The 14,893-nt window shown below is 36.3% G+C and overlaps 1 protein-coding gene and 1 non-coding gene across 2 annotated transcripts; both read right to left on the minus strand.

Annotated features, from left to right (window-relative positions):
• Nucleotides 1–443: 443 nt before the first annotated feature.
• On the minus strand, nt 444–550 carry LOC145060766 (small nucleolar RNA R71). Its single transcript, XR_013686950.1, has one exon. It is a non-coding gene; the product is annotated as a small nucleolar RNA R71 (small nucleolar RNA).
• A 13,107-nt stretch (nt 551–13,657) lies between these two features.
• Nucleotides 13,658–14,098, minus strand: LOC145060230 (uncharacterized). Its single transcript, XM_079007937.1, has one exon. The coding sequence runs from the start codon at nt 14,096–14,098 to the stop codon at nt 13,658–13,660; it is 441 nt and encodes a 146-aa protein (XP_078864063.1).
• Between the last annotated feature and the right edge of the window lie 795 nt (nt 14,099–14,893).

Consider the following 14,893-nt stretch of genomic DNA (forward strand, 5'->3'; position numbering starts at 1 on the left):
ATACCGAACTGGAATTTGAAGAACACACGAGCGAACCCGAGAACGAGCCAAGGAACGAGATGGCAGCAATTGAAGAGATGTCCATGGGAGCTTACAAGAAGCGGATCCGAGAAGATGTGGGTCCCAGTTTAGTCCAACCCGCAATACCTGTCACTGCCACATTCGAGCTGAAGCGACACATATTGACTGCACTAAAGGACATCCCATTTTTCGGGAAAGATCATGAGGATGCTTTTAAGCATCTAGATGAAGTCAACGATATTGCGGATTAATTCAATGTCCCAAATGTCAATAGAAACACAGTCTTGCTTAGGATGCTTCCCATCACTTTCAAAGGAGCTGCTAAGGAGTGGTTAAAAGCACTCCCACCGGGTACAATCACCACTTGGGCTCAAATGCGCGAGCAATTCCTGGAGCAGTTTTGCCCGCCATCCAAGATAGCCAAACTCAAGAAGGCAATAGCCAACTTTGAGCAACAGCCAGGGGAGTCATTATACGAAGCATGAGAGCGGTACAAGGGCTTGCTCAGAAATTGCCCTCAGCATGATCTAAATGTGCAGCAAGAGATGTCAATCTTTTATGATGGGGTCAACGTGATGACAAGACAACTCCTTGATTCTCAAGGACCTTTGAAAAAGAAAAATCCAAGGGAGGTCGAGGAGCTAATTGAAGAATTCGCGAAGCATTCTCGCGAATACCACAACCCTAGGCAAGATGGAATCAAAGGCGAAGGAGGGGCCCAAACTGAAGAAATAGCAACTGTAATGGCCATGATGAATAATATGGATCGAAGGATAACACAAATGGACCAGTCAATACATGCCATAAGAGTGGGTTGCGAGAGATGCAGTGGTCCACACTTGACCAAGGACTGCAATGTAGATGAGTTTGGGAACAGAAAAGGTCAAGTGTGCTACTCTAGTGGGGATAAATTCGATGAGGACTGGAGGAAACCGAAGAAGGAGTGACTGCCATATGAAGAGTATAAGAAGCAAAAAGAAGAGAAGTATAGGCAGACAGGTCGAGGCTTTTATCAGAAGGAGCAGCCGCCAGCCGAGAAGAAACCCGACCTAGAGACCATTTTGATGAAGTTTATGGAAGCTTCGGAAAAGAGACACGATGCCACTAATTCTGCTATTATGGAACAACAAACTTTGATAAAGAATCAGAAAGCCTCCATCCATAACCTTGAAGTACAATTTGGTCAACTAGCCACTCTGGTTCATGAAAAATTGTCCCCGAAGAACCCCGAAGTAAAGATCCAATCTCACGTAATGACCATCGATACTAAAGAAGATGCAATCTCTGAGTTCCTGGAGGCATTGGAAGAAGAACCACAGTAGCCCGATCCAAAACCCAAGAAGTCAAAGTTCGAAAGTGTAAAAATTGTTGAACCAGCTTCGCCACGACGTGGCACTCCTGTGGCCACGACGTGGCGCATGTCTGATCAAAAATCCTTTGAGGCCGTTCAAGCTTATCAGCCACCTTTGCCATTTCCCATCCGATCTGCACTTAGTCTACCGGAGAAGGAGCATTTAGAGTTTGTAAAGCATGTGAAGGGGATCCCAATTAATACCCCCTTTTTCGAGTCCTTATGCAAAACTCCCGATAATCAGAAATTACTACAAGATTTGATAGACACTCGAAGGCAATTAAAGAAGCAATCTAAAGTGATTCTAAGTGAACAAACTTCAGAAGTTGTGTTAGGAGAGACACCAGAAAAGATAAGGGATCCTGGACGCCTCACTCTTCCGTGTGAGTTTGGAAATAAAATGAAGGTTAATGCTTTAGCCGATTCTGGGGCTAACATTAATTTGATGCCTTTTTCATTTTATCAAAAATTGGAGATTCAGAAGATGAAGGCTACAAAAATGAAGATTCACATGGCGAATCGTTCGGTGACACAACCCCGGGGCATCGTGGAGGATATTTTGGTGAAAATTGGAAAATTTGTTTTTCCAATAGACTTTGTAGTTTTGGATATGAAGGAAGATCCCAATGTTCCAATAATCCTTGGTCGTCCATTGCTTAACACTGCTGGAGATCTTGTTGACATCCATGAGTCTAAGCTCACTTAGAGGGTTGGAGATGAACAAGAAGTCTTTGGAATACAAGATGACTTTCAAGAGGATAAAGAAGAGGTGTTCACAATTAATGAAGAGAATGAGCTAGAAGAACTGGAAAAGCTTATGGAAGAAGAGATCAAGGCAGTTCATCAAGTCAAAAGATCAAAACCGAGGGCATCTGTTCCATATTTGATTGAAGTCATAGCTTACAAGAGTCCGCCTTTTTGGGTGAGCAAAGAGGATGAGGAGATGACAAGTGATGAAGAGGAGGTCACTTCAAGAATGACAAAGCCGGTAGTGAAAGAGGAGGAGGATGCTATGGAGTGCAAGGAACAAACCAAGGGCACAAAACGCAAGCTTGAAGAAGAGGGGAAAGCTAAAAAGGAGAATTCAAAGAAGGCATATAAAAGTCGAGTTCAAGCTTACAAGAGGCGGTTCAAAGAACAAAAGATCTTGGTGGTGGACTCTCTAGAAGATTCAACGTAGAAGGCACGGAGTCTAGCTCAAGACTCTAAGAAAAAGAAGCGCTTCTCAGGAGGCAACCCGAGCTTGGTTTGCATTTTCTTTTCTTTTTAAATTTTTTAGCTTTTAATTAGGAAAGATATCAACTCATCATCCAATAACTGATAATTAGTAAAGAATTAGCTGTGGGGAACTTTAATTAATGAATGAGATGCATAGCATTTAGTTAAAATGTGAGATTTTATTACAATTTTGCAATCAGGCAGTTTCCACGACGTGGGCATAGCCAGCCACGTCGTGGGTAAAAATGAAAACACGAGACTAGAAAACATATTTAAAGTCCACGACGTGGGCATAGCCAGCCACGACGTGGCCTTTAAAAAGTCACGGGGGGACCATATGCTTAAAACCCTTTGACCAATAATCCTCATCCCCATTTGATACTGCCGCACGAACGGGAACAACAAAACCCCACAGCCAATTTCTTAATCTACTTCCAATTTCCTTGCAAGTTCTTGCCAATTAATCTACTTGGTATGTGTTCTACTCATTATTTGTAGTTAGTTCTTCCAATTTTAAATTTTCATGGCTAGGGTTTATGTGATTCATGAAATTGGTTGAAACTAGTTGTTGATTCAAGGTTGCATGTCCCTTAAATGTCCATAGGAACAAACCCCAAGCACTAATTTTGGTAGAAATCGCATATAAAATGACCGATCCAAAAGCTGTTTGCGACTGCGGCCCACAACGTGGCGTAGCCTGGCCACGTCGTGACTTCTGGCAAACCCGTTTAATATGTTTTAATGTTTTAGATGTTTGCTGCTTTGGTTTGATTTTGTATGCAGAAATGGGACCACGACAAGCTATTCCACAGGAGGAAAACCCGATTGATGTAGCAAGTATACATCCCTTATATCAGTTTCCTCAAAATATTCCCCGACCATTGTTAACTACTTACGAGAATCGGCTGGGATGGCTGTACAATAGGGAATTCGCGATAGCCCCAATTATCGATTGGGGATGGCTCGGTGGAGTGGGAATGGTGGCTGAGTTGGCACGCTATTGGTCGAAAACATACGAAGGGGACCAATTTTCTTTTACTTGTCACGGGTGGAGGAATTTGTTTGCTATTCAAGAACCCGTATACCGGGAATTATCGGTGGAGTTTTTCTCTACCGTATGCTTCGAAGAACGCACTATTGATTTCACCTACAACCGGGCACTTGTGGTTCATTTGGGTGGTGTTTATAGAGAGTGTATTCTTTGGCAATTCGCTTGGCGTATGGGGCTTTATACCGAAGTGGAGACTCAATCTCCGTTTTTCATACCGTTCTTGCTTGGCTGCGTTCGGGATTTTAATCCCGGTATTTTGGATGTTCAGTTCTGGAGGGGTATTTCTAGCCATGAATACAATACTTGTGACTCGAGTGAGTCCCAAATTCGGAATCCTGTTTTCCGGTTTTTACATCGCCTGATCACTTTTTCAATAAATCACAAGCATCATGGTGATAAAGTCCTCATTCATAATTTGTTTTATTTATGGACTCTTATTACCCCAGGAGTTTGCTGTGATTTACCTTATATGTTGGCGAGGTTCATGGGGAAGAAAGCGGCCAATTCTAGGCCCGGGAGCCCGATTACAGGGGGGCATTTGGTTACTCGCCTTGCTAGGTCGTATCATATTTTTACCCATGACTTTGTGAGGAATCTTACTCGATTCCCGGACACCGAATTGACCATTCAAGTCTTGGGAGTTATGCGAGCGGTAGTGAATGTTGGGGGTCGTTTTGTTATACCGCCGATAGATGACGAGCAAGAGGAGGCGCAGCCAGGGCAGCAACTGCCAGCCAGACCGCGGCGTCGGAATGTGCGAGCTAGAGGTGAAGTCGAGAGAGAGCGTGCTACTTCACAGTATGTGCAGGGAGTGCCCACCGACCCTTTTTAGAGTCGGGTGGGAATTTATTTGGATAATCTCCGGGGGCATGCCATTTACCATACCCAGCTTACTGAGGGTATTTATTCGCATTTGGGTGTGACCCGACCACCTTCTATGCCACCACAGTATCCTTATTTTCCGACATGGGAGGAGCTATGGCGTCCGCAAAATGATGGGGCAGGGCCAAGTGGAGCGCAATACCAAGATGATGATTGATTTTATTTCCTTTTCTTTTTATTTTGTTTTGTTTTTGAGTGGTTTTTAGTTTTTTTTATGTTTGAATTTGGTGTGTAATGTAAAACATTATTGAACTATGATGTTACTCTTTTATTTCTTTTGGGTTGTTCCATTTTTCAGATTAGCATTGGAATTCTAAGGAGCATATAAGGTGAACTCTAGAGTCGTGTCTAGTCGAGTCAAGGAAGCTTAGAGTCATGAGTTGGAACCCACAATTCAAGATAAGTGTGGGGTACGTTAGTAGGAGAGAGGTTACAGTTGGGAAGTATATTTACAAAGAAGCGTCTTAAAACATTTAGCCATTGGTCAAGTTGCTAGGGTGCATAAAAGAAATAAGGCATTTTCTGCCGATGTCCAGTTCCCACGACGTGGACTCCTTGCGCCACGTCGTGGCGCTCATGAAATTTGAAGAAATAAAGCAACTTGGTGCTCGCGCTTTCATCTCATATCACGACGTGGCCAGCTACCTGCCACGACGTGTCTCAGTTTTTACTTGCCCACATTTCTACTTACTAACACCCACTTTGAAGAATTGAAGTTTCGAGTCATGTTCGTGGTTTATTTACATATTCACCCAATTCTACACCGAGTTTCTATTTTTGGAGGTCCATATTTCGGATGCACGTTTTCCACACTTTTGGAGATGCTCACGCCACTATCCCAGGGGAGCCTGTTCCTTTTTCTCCCTTTTCTTTAATTTTGATTTATTTTTATGCATACAATGAGGGCATTGTATGAAATAAGTGTGGGGTAGGGGTAGAAAAAGTAAATTGCTAGATAATCATAGAATTTGATAGTAACAATTGAAAATTTTGAAATTGAAATTTTTAATAATTGAATCTAGTAATAATAATTTGAGCTATAATTGCTAGTGTTATGTGGGATGATCCGATGAAAGTTCAAATGTTTAGTTGAGCCAAATCACGTTATAGTGCATTTGTGGCCTCCCTTATTTTAGTGAAATCATGGAACAAAAACATAACCCCGCTTGGTTTGAGGGATGCAATATGTTTAGCAGCCTAAACCTGAAATGTATCAAGGAAAATTATTATCATTAACCGATAAAGGTTGAGGTTGAGCGCCTCTGCTTAAGCATGTAGGTTTATTGAGTGAAAAAAGTGAGGTAAATGTAATATAAAAAAAGAGAGAATTACAAGTAAAGTTGTAAGAATTTTGGAGCAAATAAAGTGAAGATCAAAAGATCAAAATTCCAAGAAATTCAAAAGTTGAAGATACCAGAAATCAAATCAAATAAGGTGGTGAATTCAAAGAAATCGAAGATCAAATGTCAAAGAAATGAAGAATTCCAAAAGAGCTCCATAGTGGTTTGAATGATTGTAATTCTAGATTATGTATGCTTAGGTTGCTCAACTAAAAATACCTTGAGGATAAGGAGGTTTTCTGCGGATGGATTCGGAGGGTTGCATAAAATGAGCATTGTTCGGAAAAAGTGGGCGAGTTTTTATGAAGATTGTGAGTATTTAAAGTATGGAGGGGGGGGTACTTTAGGAAAATTTTAGACACAAATGCATGCGTTGAGGTCTTGGCATAATGGCTGAGCTAGAGTTGGATTGTTCTATGTGGTATTGGTAATTAGAAGTTAAGTTTAAATTTGCTTGAGGGCAAGAAAAGCTTAAGTGTGGGGTATTTTGATATTTCCATATTTATACTTATTTTTAGGCAATATTTAAGTACATTTTTATTAATAAATTGATAATATGTTTAGAATAATGGTACTTATGACTTTAAAATTGTTATTTTCAGTCAATTAAAAGGATTTTCGGAGAGGGGGACCAAAAGTGACAATATGTGGAACATGGGAGGCTTGAAAGACAAGAAAAGAATAACTCAACGATAAATACTGAATTCATGACGTGGCAAAGTCGGCCACGACGTGGCAAGAGGTTTCCAGAAGATAGACATCGCGATGCGGAGGATTCCTTGGAGGATACGGATTACTTGAAGCCCACGACGTGGCAAAGTTGGCCACGACGTGGCGCGGGTTTTTGGAGATTATTTAAGTTCTCCTGATTATTATGAAAGAAAGAAGCTTTGGCTGAAGGAAAGAGTTCCAGGAGACGATTCAGAGCGAAAGAAGGGTTCTGGAAAAAGGTTTTCAACACCAAAAAGAATAAAGGTTTATATTTTAGTTAAATAAGAACATGTCTTTTATTACTTTTAGCTGTGTGGGTTTAGTTGCTATGATGAGCAGCTGAATCTAGCTACTCTTGTTTAGCTAGATGAAGCTTCAAACTTATGAATAGTTCAATGTTTATGGATTAAGTTTAGTTGGTAAAAATTGCTTGTGTTTGATTTGTATAACCTAGCATGCTATTGTTTGTTTCTCTAATTGCTTGATTGCATGTTCTGTGTAGCTTAGTGACCATTAAACTGCATGAATTTGTTTACCTAATGATTTAGTGAACATTGAATTATTAGAGCTAGGATTGACCAATCTTAGTTAGTAATTAGAGTAAACAAGCTTAGTTGTGCTAGAGAACGTGTATTGTGATCATAATTGCATTTATACAACAAATCTTACATAGCATATTTACAATCATAATTAGTTCTGTGTTTAATTATGTGTGAACATACATGGTTTGACATGAATTAGTTAATTATTGGTAAAGTTAGAACTAAATTACTAATACAACTAAAAACCAACTTAATAATATGTAATCATTAGTTAGCCATAAGGAAGAAGTGGATTCAAACTAAACAAGAGTGTGTTTTTAATTATTGAATTTGAATTTAAGTTCATCTGATCTTGCAAAATCAGATAAAACCCCTTTAAAATTGTTAATAATTAGATTAATTTAATAGTGAGTAAATTAATTAGAACACCGTTCCCTGTGATCGACACCCGACTTACCCAAGCTATACTGTAATCTGACTAGGTACACTGCCTATAAGTGCATAGTTAGTTAAGTTTGTTAGGTTATAAATATTAAAATTAGTGAGTACTTTTGTGCACATCAAGAGGGTATCATCAGAAGAAAACACATAAAATCCCCTTACGAAGGGACTGAGTAGGGTCAAACACTTGCAGCACGCTAGGAGCATTGGGCGGAAGGATGATATAAGTTTGGATTAGATAGCAAACATGTAATGGATAGTTTATACTTGACATTTGATGAATAAATAAAGTTGTGTTATTTATGAGTAAAGCTACTATCTTGTGTTGGTTATTTATCTATTGTTTCAATTTTGCATGTTTTGACTTCCTGAATGATAGGATTATTCAAACAGTCCACAGTCGTTCATATTTTGGAAGTAGATATGAATGAAGACTGTCATGAATTGTTTGTAGATTGTCTAAAAGGTTTTGGGCATAGCAAAGGTTTGCTGCAAAGTTCATGAGTGCTTATGAATATGATTTGAGCATTGGATTAAACCCACATTTGCAGGTATCACTTCGTGGTGTTTTGCCTTAAGTGATCGCAAAGCGATAATATCATATAGTCTTAAAACTTAGAGATATGGTTGTTGTTTGTTGGTTGGTTATGCATTGATGATGTGTAAACGCATCAGTAACTTGATGTTATAAAACACATTGTTGTACATGATTCAATTAGTAAATAATAGATGCATATGAGTCGAAGTTGATCTGTTCCTTTTATTCTATGAGAATAAAAGTGATATCTTGGCCACTTGATGATTTGGTTTGACTTATGTGTCGGGCCCGGTCAGAATGAGGTTGATGTGTTCAACTAAATTCTATGTCAAACAAATCAGAGATCAAGGAACAAATGTTGGACAATAAGCATTGTCAGCATGATATCTAGAATAGAGGATTATACGATCCCTTATCTGAAGGACAATTTGCTGAATAGAGTCGACGGCGAAATATAAGAGCTACAATTGCTAATCAGATTCTGAATTCATATGTGAGATATAGTTACTAGACTTATCCAAGTGGGAGACTGTTGGATTAGTGTCTAAGCCCGTAACTATATTTGGTATGTACTTGACCCGGTTGTGCATGGTCCTTTTGGGTTGCCTTCTCCAAAGCAACTTGACAAGGTAATTTAAGGAGAGAGAGAGAGAGAGAGAGAGAGAGAGAGAGAATATTATGGTTTATTAATATATTATAAGAATAATATATTAAAGGAGAAATCATATTTATTTAATTAGTATTAGTCATAAATTAATTAGGAATTAATCTGGTGACTAAAAGAGATTAATTGGATAAAGGAGTATAAACTGTCAAATGTATGATAGTTGAGTTTTTGGGCTGGGAAACCTAATGGACTGAGGGGGGAACGAAAAATCTAGAAGGTTCTATAGGCTTCTTGGTGATTAAGCTGTCCATTAGGGTTTAGACTGAAACCCTAGCAGCCAGCAGTATAAATAAGACCCCTAGGCTATGGAAATCGGCTACACTTGATTCCAAGAGAACCCTAGGGCCGATTTTAGCATCTCTCACCCTCTCTCATATTGCCTTCTTGCTTGTGGGGCTTGTGAACCATTAGAGGAGTTACAATTATGACTCTAAGCTCAAGATCAAGAAGATTACAAGGATTTCAAGCTACTTGGAAGAGGTAAAACACCTAGATATGTTTTCTTAATGATAATTTCGAATTACATATGATAGATCTAGTTTTGTAAGTCTTGGAATCAAAGAATGTACAATAGAGAAACCTAGATCCAAGCATTAGGATTTGTATGAGCACATAGGATTGTTCTTATGCATAAAACCCATCACTATTTATAGTGCACCAAGGATGTTATGGATAACCCTAATCTCAAATATGGTAATTATACACCTCCTTTGATTATCCATATATGATAAGATATTCTAGAAACTCTAGAGTAATTTTTCATATACCATCAAAAAACTGTCCACCCTTCCCCTAGGAGGGTTCTGGACCCTCTTGCTCAACTATTGAACAATCACACTTTTAGTCCTTTCACTTTTAATTAATTCATTTAATCCCAAAATTAATTCCAAATTAATTTCTGATTGAATATTAATTAATAACATGATTACTAATTAATATATTATTTCCGTAACATATTAATAAATAATTTATTCCAATTTATTAATCTGTTAATAAATTCTTCCTCTTCCTCAATTAATCATCATGTCTAGTTGCACGTGTGAAGGTGTAACGCCATGTTCCGAATCGATTCCTAGTCTGAGGGTGTGGCCCAAATATCGGTCATCATAAGGATTAGGGCTTTTGAAAAGGTAAGATCTAGGCCTATTTAGCTGTGAGTGGTGTATTAGAAGTGATTCAGATGTTCGGTTCGTGTTTTGGAGCATAGGGGTATTTCGATAAAGAGTCAGTTTAGGCTTGTGAAGAAAATGGAATTTTGTTCGGATGGTCTTAAGGAAGGTATGAGTTGATAGAAGTGTAGGGCTTCTCGTCACCTTTCCGTGGATATAAGGATCGTCGGAATCGGGCTTATAACGAAGAAGTTATGGCCTACGGAAGTTTTGTGATTTTCAGGCTTAGCCGAGTACACGGGGCGTACACAAAGAGTACACGAGGCGTACTAATGAAGAAGGCAGTATGCAGGGCGTACCTTGGAGTACGCTGGTCGTACTGACCAAGATGGTCGCGAATGTTCTTCGGAGTACGCGGAGCGTACCATATTTACGCTGGGCGTACGCTAGTCAGATCAGAGCCTTATTTTAGGGTCTTGTAACCTATTTAAGCTTCTTATCTCATAACCTAACCCTAATATCTTCACCCCCCACCTTCTAAAACCCTATAAATTGTTCTTAATCATTCATGGTGGCATTTTGAGTGTATGGACTCCATTTTTGGAGTGTTTGACCCGTTTTCAAGAAAGTGGAGTTTGATGCAAAGATGGAGATCAAGGAAAAGCTTATAGATATGGCTTTTGTGACTCATTGTCAGCTTGATGAAGGTATAAAGCTCTGAACTTGACCATTGATGTCTTAGATCTCTTATTTTTGAGTTTTAGTTCATTTTGGTCCCAAGAATGAGATCTAGTGGTCTTGATTTCATTCCAGGAGCTTTGAGTTTCCCCTGTTAGTGTTTCTGAGGTTCAAGGTCCATAAAGTTGGTTCCTTTAGAGCTTAAGACCATCTATGTGGAATTTTGAGTCATTTCCATGAAAGTAGAATCCTATTTGGTCTGTTTGGAGCATGCAAAGGCATAAAGTTGGCAACTTTATGCCTTAGGACCCATCAAATGACCTAGATCTGAGTTTGGGACGTAAATTCTTCAAGTATTAAGCACTTAATGGATTTTGTGCATAAGCTGTGTGTAGGCTGGGGTACCATGTAGTACGTTTGCTCATACAAACTTTCGCCCAGTACGCTAAGCTTACAGAAGAGGTACGTTGGGCGTACGCTCTCAAGAGGACTTGGGCCTTAGTGGACTTCAGACCTTTGGGCCCTAATGGACTTGGGCCTTAGTGAACTTCTTTTTTATAATGTTTCTTGATCTCCTTCGCAAAATGGGATGCAATATGTTTCATGTATTCTTTAGAGATGAGGTGAATGTTGGTTCTTGCGACTTGGAATGATAAAAAAGATAATGAAAAAGATTAATAGGGTGTGTGTGGCTAATATATGACTTCTTATAAGCATATAAATGGGTATGTATGGATTTTTAAAATCATATAAATGAGTATATGAAGATTTTCATAAGACAATATATTTTCTCTTATTTCTACTAGGGTCTAGGTATGTATGAAGTTATGGTCATTATTTCCTAGATAAGTAAAACTAGAGTTTAAATAATAATTATGATCTATGTTTATGAAGCAGTCCCCAAAATGATCTTTTCTTTGTCATAACTAGTATCAAAGTATTGAATTAGGTTATCCTTATAAACAACCATAACTCATAAATAAAAAACATAATAAACAAATACTTATAAACCTTATCTTTTCTAACTAACGATCAATGACATGAAGATTAAGGTGGTGTTTGTTTTTTGTCCACAGATCTTCCTGGCCTATTCTGTCTGCGCGGCGCAGACCACGCGCAGACATTAGCCATCGCAGATTGTTTGTTTTTTTGAAGACTACAGACCTAAAAATGTCTGCGCGCCCTCTTCTTGGCACAGACGTGGACCAGAGTCTTCTAACATCTTCTAGCCTAAAAAACACATATACTTTATTTTTCTTTTTTGTTTTTTTGAATTTATATTTATTCCAACTTTATAAACAATTTGAAAAAAAAAAAGATTACAATACTTAAAAAAAAGTTCGACGACACAAACATGATATTTTTGACAAATTTATAAGTAAAAGTTTATTATAATAATGGTCGTTGAAGTTTATATAAATATGATATATATATATATATATATATATATATATATATATATATATATATATATATATATATATATATATTCTTATATTTTTTGTACCAAATTTTATAAAAGATTATTAATAAAATATCTTCAATTTCTTAGGCTTAATATTTATGGCACGTTTTTAATTGATTTAATTGAAAAAATCGAAGTTTATTTTCATTCATTTATATATCAAATTCTTTGATTCCTAATTACAATGTTTAGGTATAATTTTGCGACCAAAATTGTTAGTTTTTATCAAATATATATGTTAATTTATACCATTTTATTTTCACTTTTTATACAATAATACTTAAAAGTTGATTTAGATTTGTTAGTTATTTATAACAAAGTCATAAATATATTAAAAAATCACTTTGTAGTTTAAAAAAATCAATTTATTTAGATTTTAGTTTATTTTAGTAGTTTGCAGATGTTAAAAAAACAAACAATCTTTTTTTTTCAGACTGCAGACGTTTGGTCCGTCTCTCCTGCTGCAGAGGTCTACAGATATGGTCCGCAGACTACAGACATTTTGTCTCAGAAAAAACAAACAACACCTAAAATTCATGTCCCAACTCATCAATGAAATTAAACAGACTTAAAAAGAAAGATCACGAAAAACATAAACTTATTCTAAAGCAATGTGAGGACTCAGGACATATTAACAAGACATGGAGAGAAGGTCGGATCGATGCTCAATTAGTGACGGAGCTACGTGGGGCGTTGGAGGTACTACAACATCTCCAAAAAAATTGTTTTATGTATATAAAAAATGTTATTTTTAAACATGTTTTATGTTGTGTACCCCCAGCTAAAAGGATAATATGATGTATTTTAATGCCCCATATATAATAACTATATAAAATATTTATTGATAATATTTGTATCCCATATAATTTTTTTTGGTTCCGTGCTCAGTTGCTTAATTTCTTACCATACTTTAAGTTTATTAATTTATATTTATAGTTTATTAATAATCTAAATGCAATACATATCAAATAGTTCATTTCTAGGTTATTAAATATGACTAGTTATACTTTAAATATAGTCGTTTATTTATTATAATTTTATAATAGTATATTTTATAAAAATTACAGTAAAAAAATATATAAATATTTAAAAAGGTAATAAATTATAGGATATTTTTTTGACAATCAAGCTAAAAAGAATAGACAAAAGGATATACTTTTTATGCAAAAGATCATATAAAAATATATAGGGTTTGAGATAAAATATTATTTAGACACGCCATTTCTTAAACCATTTTATATATAAAAAGATAGAGTTAATAGAGTTGGAGTTAAAGTTGGGTTCGATGATAAATATAAAAATAAAGTCAACTTGTTCTTTAGCTTCAAACCCAATTTTAACTCTATTTTCTTCGTAACCATCTAAAAAATTCAGGTTCTTACAATATTTTTCATTAGTAAAATTTTAACGGTCTCTAAAAAACCTGCAAAGAATATATTCCTACACAAGCGAAAAATAAAACTTTAGATTAAGAATATTTTATCTAAAAAGAACATACAAACATAAGAAACCACTATTTTCTAATTCAATAAAGCATTACTACAGAAACGTGTAATATTTATATGCGTTGTATTATATAAGTAACACGTAATACCATAAAATAAAAAATAACAATAAACCTTTTTTCAAGCTATGTAAAACTGTCATACACATGATATACCAAGAGACGTGGACATAAACCGATCGGACCTTGTCCTTGTAACCAAAGATTTCATCTCCCGCGACAACCCATCAAACTCCCGCAGCTTCTCCGGTGACTCCGGGATGGTAGACAGTGCAGTTCTGGAAGTATCGTAGACGTAGAAAGCTCCGTCTGTTGAGGAGGTATGGTGGTGGTTTTTAGGCCAGAAAACAGATCGCAGGAACTTGTGCAATGATCGGGAGATCTTGGAATGTTTCTTGGAGGTGGGTTCATTGTGGCGGGCGGTGGGTGGTGGTTGCCGGTGGTGGGAAAGGTGGGGCATTGACATGGTTCTGGTGGAGATGGCAGAGTTAATTTGGTGTTGTAAAGATTTGAGTTCAAATGAGTCGTAAAGGGAACTGCCACAGTCCCAAATTTCACGTTTCATCTCTTCTTTTCTCATTTCCGCTTCTTGTCAACTTCGGAGAGATAGAGAGGAGAAAGTTGGGTGGGGGTGTTTGTTTCCAAAGATGTAGAAGTATATTGTTATATATCTATATATCTACATATATGCATACATATATGGGTTTAGTGTATATGTGTGTATATATATCTGTGTGAAAGAGAGAGGCTTATCTGTTATACATTATTCAAAGATGTAGAAGTTAATTATGCAAAAGGAATTATATATATATATATATATATATATATATATATATATATATATATATATATATATATATATATATATATATATATATATATATATATATAAATGTTCAAATGAGAACCAAAAAAGGTTAAGAACCGTAACAACCTCTAATTTTAGATGTTTATAAAGGGTTTAGGGTGTTTATAAAAGGTTTAGGGTTTAGGGTTTACCCTAAACCCTAAACCTTTTATAAACATCTAAAGTTAGAGATTCTTACGGTTCTTAACCTTTTTTGGTTCTCATTTGAACCACTCCATATATATATATATATATATATATATATATATATATATATATATATATATATATATATATATATATATATATATATATATATATATATACACCTTAAAAAAAACCCTAAAAATCATAAAAATGCATAAAAAAAATACTTAGAGATCACAAAACTTTTCTTTGAATTTTTTTTTTTATCAAAAATCACAGTTTTTTCTTAAAATTTGCTGGAAAAAAAAAATAATAACTCAATTTTTTTTTATAATTTTAAATTTTTTTTTTCCAACGAATTTGTATAGAAAGCTGCGATTT

This window comes from Lactuca serriola, chromosome 6 (assembly GCF_051521515.1).
Source record: "Lactuca serriola cultivar US96UC23 chromosome 6, Lser_US96UC23_V15, whole genome shotgun sequence".
Classification (NCBI taxonomy): domain Eukaryota; kingdom Viridiplantae; phylum Streptophyta; class Magnoliopsida; order Asterales; family Asteraceae; genus Lactuca; species Lactuca serriola.